Source organism: Beta vulgaris, chromosome 4, assembly GCF_026745355.1.
Source record: "Beta vulgaris subsp. vulgaris cultivar EL10 chromosome 4, EL10.2, whole genome shotgun sequence".
NCBI classification, from domain to species: domain Eukaryota; kingdom Viridiplantae; phylum Streptophyta; class Magnoliopsida; order Caryophyllales; family Amaranthaceae; genus Beta; species Beta vulgaris.
The window spans coordinates 12,804,959-12,812,687 of record NC_079205.1 but is presented as its reverse complement, the minus strand read 5'-3'; the positions used below and the strand labels follow the sequence as shown (position 1 = coordinate 12,812,687).

The 7,729-nt window shown below is 35.4% G+C and overlaps 2 protein-coding genes across 4 annotated transcripts; one reads left to right on the top strand and one right to left on the bottom strand.

Annotated features, from left to right (window-relative positions):
- Positions 1–520: 520 nt before the first annotated feature.
- Positions 521–1,195, bottom strand: LOC125496488 (uncharacterized). Its single transcript, XM_048641959.2, has 2 exons — positions 1,090–1,195; positions 521–978 (listed from the first exon to the last, which is right to left on the bottom strand). The coding sequence occupies exons 1-2, from the start codon at positions 1,193–1,195 to the stop codon at positions 521–523; spliced, it is 564 nt and encodes a 187-aa protein (XP_048497916.2).
- Positions 1,196–2,937: 1,742 nt separating this feature from the next.
- Positions 2,938–6,238, top strand: LOC104891542 (photosystem II D1 precursor processing protein PSB27-H2, chloroplastic). 3 transcript variants are annotated; one of them, XM_057394197.1, is made up of 4 exons: positions 2,978–3,107; positions 4,081–4,174; positions 4,736–5,133; positions 6,007–6,238. In XM_057394197.1, the coding sequence occupies exons 2-4, from the start codon at positions 4,099–4,101 to the stop codon at positions 6,142–6,144; spliced, it is 612 nt and encodes a 203-aa protein (XP_057250180.1). In that variant the 5' UTR covers positions 2,978–3,107; positions 4,081–4,098; the 3' UTR covers positions 6,145–6,238. The 3 variants fall into 3 exon arrangements, with proteins under 3 accessions (XP_057250178.1, XP_057250180.1, XP_057250179.1); XM_057394195.1 differs by lacking the exon at positions 4,081–4,174 and having other exon boundaries at positions 2,938–3,107; XM_057394196.1 differs by lacking the exon at positions 2,978–3,107 and having other exon boundaries at positions 3,114–4,174.
- The last annotated feature ends 1,491 nt before the right edge of the window (positions 6,239–7,729 follow it).

Below are 7,729 nucleotides of genomic sequence, written 5' to 3'. Positions count from 1 at the left end.
AATAACCAAAATTTAACAATGTCATATAAAATCATAGTACTAACAAATAAAATCTAAAATAAAATAAAATAACATAATCCAAACAAAAATCCATAGTAATAACTTAATAAACAAAACGAAGTTTTATTCTTTAAATGACCATAATCTAATCTAAGGATTAATTATTCCCTTCAGGGGTGGTGAAGAAATCAGCAACTTCCAGGTGAGTTGTATTGCCACAATCAAAGTCACCTTCGCCATCTTCGTACACAAGATTTGTTTCTACTTTCTTTCCCTTTTGCTTAATGATTGTTGATAAGGTCAACCAAGTGTTTTGGTGTACGACACGTACGAGACCAATGACCTTTTCCTCCACATCTGTAACATACATTGGTCACGTTCTCATTTTTATCTTTCTCTTGTTTGTTATCATCTTTATTGTCCCCCTTCTGGTGGGAATATGAATTCTGGAAAGAACCACCTCGGCCTCGACCTCGACCATCCATATCCATGTCCACGTCCACACTCGACCATGTCCATATCACGCATCGTCCACGTCCACGTCACCACGTCCACTATTGTTGGCATGATATTTTTCTTTCCCATTATGGGATGTCGCATTCGCTTCAGGGAATGGAGCAGAACCAGTTGGACGTGATTCATGATTTTTCATCAGTAGCTCATTATTTTGCTCAGCCACAAGGAGACAAGATATAAGTTCAGAATATTTCTTAAATTCCTTTTCACGGTATTGTGTCTGCAGGACAACATTATTCGCATGAAAGGTAGTGTATGTTTTCTCTAGCATTTCTGCATCAGTGATTTTCTCTCCACATAATTTCAACTGTGAAGTAATTCTGAACATAGCTGAGTTATATTCACTTACAGACTTAAAGTCTTGTAGTCTTAAATGTAACCAGTCATAACGAGCTTTGGGTAGTATTACAGTTTTCTGGTGGTCATACCTTTCCTTTAGATTACTCCAAAGGACTTGTGGATCTTTCACAGTCAAGTACTCAATCTTAAGACCTCATGGAGGTGGTGGCGAAGAAATATCATAGCCTTAGCTTTGTTTTGACTTGTTGCTTTTTCCTTCTTTGATTGTATCACCAAGGTCTTTTGCATCTAGGTGAATTTCAGCATCTAGCACCCAAGACAAATAGTTCTTTCCAGTAATATCAAGGGCCGCAAATTCAAGTTTTGTAAGGTTCGACATAGTTCACTATATACAATTGAAACGAAAGCAGAAGGGTCACGGGGGTGACAGCATGTGATAAACAGCAGTTATACAAATTTTAACCACGAAAAGAAAAAAATACAAAAATATGTAAGCATCAGTTACTAAGCAAATTCCTACTACCCTACATGTATAACATGAAGCACCGCAAGCCCGCAACACAATACTACAATAAGTCAAACCAAGTTGACATCACAGTGGCAAACATATGGCAATAAGTCTCAAAAACATGAATTCTCTAAGCTCAGGCAAACATATGGCAGTAATGATCAGGTGTATATATAGTCCACCAAATAGTCATCAAAGACTGAATAGTGAACAAGTATGATGCAGCGAGGAATAATATATTATGCAGCGCGTAATAGACAAAGACGAACATTAATCGAGTACATCAAAAAAAATCTGGACATCGCAGCCAACAAAAACCAACGGCAAAATTGAAGTTTCAATAAAACATACATAGCACAGATCAATTCGATAATCATACCGCGACGATAAACTCACTTAGTTCAAGAATTCAATAGTAGAATTTCGCTTCTAAACAATTCGACTTTAGAATGTTAGACATCATTACTAGTATAAATAAATTGAAGCAAACTTATAAAAAAAAAACATGCAGTAATACAAAACCATAATCAAAATTTTATACAGTTCCTTTGTTTATAATAATTAGTAAAAAAAAATCCAACAAATAAGGGTAGTCGCTAATAACAAAAGTGATAATACTTTACCTCAATGACAGATGATTTTTTTGGTTTCTTGTTTGCTCAGTCGGCTAGGGTTTGGTGCTGATAACGTGTTGTAAATAAACTGAAGAGAGAAGAGAGAAGAGAGAATCATATTGTATATATTATTCCATGTAGTCCGGGGTATATATATATAATACAATAGTTAGGGTTTGCTTGGAGAACAAAACCCTAGAATATCCCGGATATATTAACGGGGGTATAATGGGCATCCATATTATATTTCATAACATAATATAAATTAAATAAATGGGCACTTAATTAATAAATACTATAGATAAAAATAAGATACATTAGGACAAACAATTAAATAATCATAATTATTTTAACACATTAACACTAATCCATATACATCAAAAGTTAGTACATTTAAATACATACATCAACATACATCTAACTAGCATTTTTTGCATGATATGCGTGCGTGTCGTATTAACATTTTTCTCACTTAGTTATACATCAATGTTGCAAAAAAATTAATTTGAACAGACATTATAATTATTTTTAATTTTTTAAATATGTTTTTCTTAAATCAATGTTTTGTTAGTTTATTTACATATTTGTTCATCATTCTTAAGCTATATTATTGAGAGGAGGAAATATAAAGCAGAATAAAGCTTGTGCTCAAATAAAATGGAAGAATTTGTGTATCAGGTTCAATCGTTGAATATTAATAAAATGGAAGAGTTTGATTCATATAATAGAGATTACTGGAAAATAGTCAACATTTAGATCTTAAAATACTATGAGTATAATTATTACTATGAAATTCAAGTTTTTATTTTTTGTTCTAATTGTGTCAATCAAGTTATATTGCCAAATTATTTTTTTCTCAGAGTTTTTACAATTATGTAAGAAGAGGAAATCATTCTCTTTAATTTATTTAATTAAAATTGTAAATTCAATTTCTTTTTTGACTTATTCAATATAAATGGTGTGGCAATAAAAGATTATTTAACATACATGACAATTTAAATTGATGAAGAGTTTATTAGACTTTTGTAATGGAGATATTTGTAATTCCAATGCCCTAGCCCAGCATTTTCGGCCCATTTGCATCAAAGACAACCAAAAACGACATCAACAGTTTGAACAAACAGAATTCTGGGGCTCGAATTCATCTTCAAAATCAAACCTCGTTCCAGGTTCTTCTTTCTTATTTCTTTTGCGCCCTTTTGTTTAAAATGTGATTATACATGTGATATTCATTTCTTGCAATTTTTAAGACTTACTTCATTGGAATCTACTTCATGCAATTTTATGCTATTGTTATTGTTTGTTTCATGAATTCAACTTCTTCTTCTTTTTTCTTATCTCATGTTTTTAGGGATAATTTACATGGTATAAACTTATGATTCAAATAATTGGTATAACTTCTTAATTCATGTTTGTTTCATAGAATCAAATGAATTTTTATAGTATCGTGATTGGGAATTTGGAATAAATGACCTGTATCCCTAGTCTGGCAATAATAGTAGGGACATTTCGACTTATGCACTATTCTATACAACTTGAACCACAGCTCTTTTACTAGTATAAAAAAATGTGACATTTTGTATAAAAATTGCTGTCAGTATTTCTAATGACATCTATGGTCCGTTTAGTTAGTAGTACTAAATAGTGGTAATGGTAATGCTTTTAGTGTAATTTTGTGAAGACATGGCAATGTTAGCATCCATCGTAATGAAATTTGATGTCAAACATTTGTTTACCTTCATAGATTTTCATTGACATCCAATAACAACTTCTCAAGTGGTAATGGATGGTAATAAAATTTTAAGAAGAAAATAGGTGTTTTGTGATAAAGTAGTATGATCATGAATGTTGACATGAGAATGTCTACACAAATTTACACTATAAATCATTACCATTACCACCATTTACTACCGCTAATCAAACGAGCCACTAGTACTCTGAGAAAAGGAATGGGTGGAGAAGGTTGTTCTGTATCTTTGACTGAAAACTAGAAAGTGGCACACAGCTAGTAAGTAGTAAGACTGAATTTTTGGCGATGCCATACAAGATACGAAGATGAATCTTATAGCGAGGCATTTGTGTTTTTAAGATAATTTTGAATCGTTGTATTACAAAATGAAGTGAAAATTGTTAGTTATGCAGTTCACACGAGAATTGTACATGCAGATAGCTCTACTTTTGAAGGGGCGACTGCCCACAAGTAGTTGCGAGGTAGTGGCAAAACTTGTCAAAGATTGTAAGAATACTTTTTTTATGTTTGTTTTCACTTTCTAAATTTGTCAGAAATTGAAATTTTCGTTCTTTATCTATGACTTCCTTTCGTCAAGGGTTGTCCTAGGCTCCTAGCTTACTTCTACTATTCTGTAAGACTCTGAGTCTGCATAACAATGTATAATTTTTTATCTCTGCAAGCCAAAGGATGACATTCATGAACGCAGATAGTATGCTGCAAAGATACAGATATTGTAAATGAAGAAACGTAAATTTCATAGAATTTAGAAAGGTCTTAACACTAGAGCAGTAAATCAGTAATCTTGCGTAGAGATAGTTGGGTGTGTGAATTCCTGGTAATTCAAAGAAAACTTCTCCCAATAAGTTTCTGACTATCCAGGTTTTAGAAACAGGAAACATGACCTTCATGAGAGTTCCCGTACATCAAGGCGGCAACCTCTAAAGCGCTAGGAGATCTTTCACTTCATTAAGCATGTAATAATGATATATAGAGCAATTTATAACTTTTATTAAGAGACTTGTTGCATCATCTTCTTACAAATTCAGTCCTTTTGACATGTAACAGGCAAATGGGAGTCTCACTCGGTATTATTTCCTCAAGAAACCCACTTCACCCGCAGACAGTTATGTACTACTTCTTCATTGGTCGCGATTTTAACATTCCAGCAGGCCACAATATTAGAACCAGTTAATGCTGTGGATAAAGCCAATATCAAAGAGGATGATGAGGGCGTATTTGGCACAATCAACTCATTGTTTGATCCTAATGAAAAAACTAAGTCAGGCAAAGTGTTGCCTAAAGCCTACTTGAAGTCAGCTAGGGAGGTTTTGAATACTCTACGAGAGTCGTTGAAGGAAAATCCAAAAGATATGGCTAAATTTAGACGAACTGCCGATGCTGCAAAGGAATCGATTCGAGATTATTTAAGTAACTGGAGGGGGCAACAAGCTGTAGCAAAAGAGGTGAATGCATTAAGATTTCATACCACATAATGGAATGTAGAATCAATTATGCCTATAGCCTTGAAATCTAAGACCGGAAAGTACTTTACATGGATTGTGAACTGAACTTTTCTTTTGATACCTTGCTGCTTCGACTATTACCAGCTCGCCTTCCACTTAGAAAGTTAGAACCCATTTAGTAGGTGGTAATATATGGTGGTAATTTTAATGAATTCATTGCTTATTTTGTGTTGAAATTTTTTGTGTGCCAATGTTCATAAATCATGATAATGTCCGTCCATCCCAAATAGCTCTATTCCTTTATAAACGTTAATTATCATCCATTACCATGTAGAGGTGCGAGTGATAATGGAAATTTATGGAGAGAAAATCACATGTTCTGGCCTTCTGGGTGAACTTTATCATCATGGCATTTACATGAAATTTTCTTTACAAAATTACACTTAAATACTAAACTATTTTCACTATTTATTAGAGGCTAGAAAACATACCATAAGATTCATCGTGAGAATAAGTACAAGGATGAACTGTTCTTCTAGTACCCTTAAGCTGTGATGTGATCAGTTTGTGAATGTCCAGTACTTCTTCACTGTGATAAGAGCCTGTACTTTGGTTATTCGTACTTCCAGGTGTAACACCCTTTCACCTTCTCCATTTCACGTCTCACGTGCAAAGCATGTGAGAAGGAGAATGTCAGATGGTGTAATTTACACCCAAATAAAAGATACACCTTGATTAATTATTAAAGCATAACAAGTTGAAATCCAAGAAGTTTCTGATCTGTTTTGCAATTCAGCTCCTTCTTTTTCGGGTTGGTAGTGAGGTGGCAGAGGGCTTTGCTTAAAACTGGCTGAAAAAGTTTTGGTCTTGCAGGAATCTTATATGGAGTTGGAGAAGGTTTTTAGAACTCTTGCCAGCTTTTATGCAAAGGCAGGTCCGTCAGCTTCTCTCAGCGATGAAGTGAAGTCCAAAATCTTGCATGATTTAGATATTGTTGAAGAATTTTTGTAGCTGCACATACTTGCCTGTACAAGTTGCATTCCAGGTTATTCGTGTCTTAACACATTCTTCACTGAAAGAGCTGTAATATAATTTTTCTGCTACACATCTGCATATTCTTATCGATTCAGCCATTGTTAGACCCTATATGCTGAGGTGGATTCAGACAACTGCATCATCAAGTTGCAGCAGGATTTATGTTTTTGTTATGTACTTCGTCAACAGATCCAGAAAGGGATTACCAAAATTTCTGGAAAAATTGATATAGGAGACTAAAATTCATATTAGTACAAGATCTCATCCATGTATTCCGGTGTGTAATGGTCTGTGCTATCAGCGTACTTCAAGAAACAAGCAGATGCATCGGGGCTTTGTAATCAAATACCATCAATCCAGGGGATTAAAACATTCATAAGGGAGTTAAACACAATCATTTGTGAACGGAAGGTGGATGAACGTACTATCCAACCATTTCCAGAGCAAAATAAATAGAAAAACATTCATAATGGCTAACTTGGCTGTCAATTTTGCCTGCAGAAGAGTATGATGGACATCTCTGTTATCTTTGTGCAGAAAAATTCACCTTCCTTGGCACTGTCCTTGCACGACTGAGGGTTGTACTCTGTAGCCTACCTTAGAGGCTAGAGCTCTGGGAAAAGCCTTAAAAGTTGCCTCAACAATGTGGTTCGAATTTTTTCCCAGTATGATGCTTCGAGCAAAAACCTCAAATAACAGCCCTTTCAAGAAAACAGACTTCAAAAGTAAATAGCTTCAGGGGCAAGGACGAACACAGAGAGACTTTAAAGTAAATAGCCAATGGTATCAAAATTCGATATGATACAATTAAGAAGATAGATGAAATATCTCTATTTTTATAAGGTAACATCTGACAACTTTGATGCCCTCCTATCTCCCCTTCACAACACATGAGGTATTCATGAACCAACTTTCGCAATATTTCTCACTATTATGTAAGAAAAATATAGTTAAATGAGATTTTGTCAGATTTGTTTAAAATACCCGACAAATTAAAAAATTCATCATATACCCACAATGTTCCTAAAATTCACCATATACCCTTGAGTTTTCAAAAACGTTCACCAAATGCCCTTTTTCTAATTTTCGGTTCTCGCCGTTAGTTTTATTTACGATTTTGCTATCATCAAGCCTAAACCCTAATTGTAATCTAACCCTAACCCTATTTCTTACCCTAATCTTAAACCTAAACACTTACCCTTACCCTTACTCTAATCCTAAACCCTTACTTTAACCCTAACACCACCCCTAACCCTAATCCATTGGCAGCCCCCACCCCTCCCCTCCACCCCACCTCAGCCCCCACCCCTCCCCTCCCCTCCCTTACTGTCGCAACACCCTTCCCTCTCCCCCACCGCCGCAGCACCCCTTCCCCTCCCCTTCCCCTTCCCCCTCCCCCTGTCAACCCAGTCACTTTATTTCGCTGGGAAAACGCAGGCCAAAGAAACCCAGCCAACCGATCGACAATGAACGAAGAGGGTGGGGGAAATCGACGGTGAACGAAGAGGAGGTGGGGAGAAATCGGCGGTGAACGAAGAAAAGGTGGGGAAAATCGACGGTG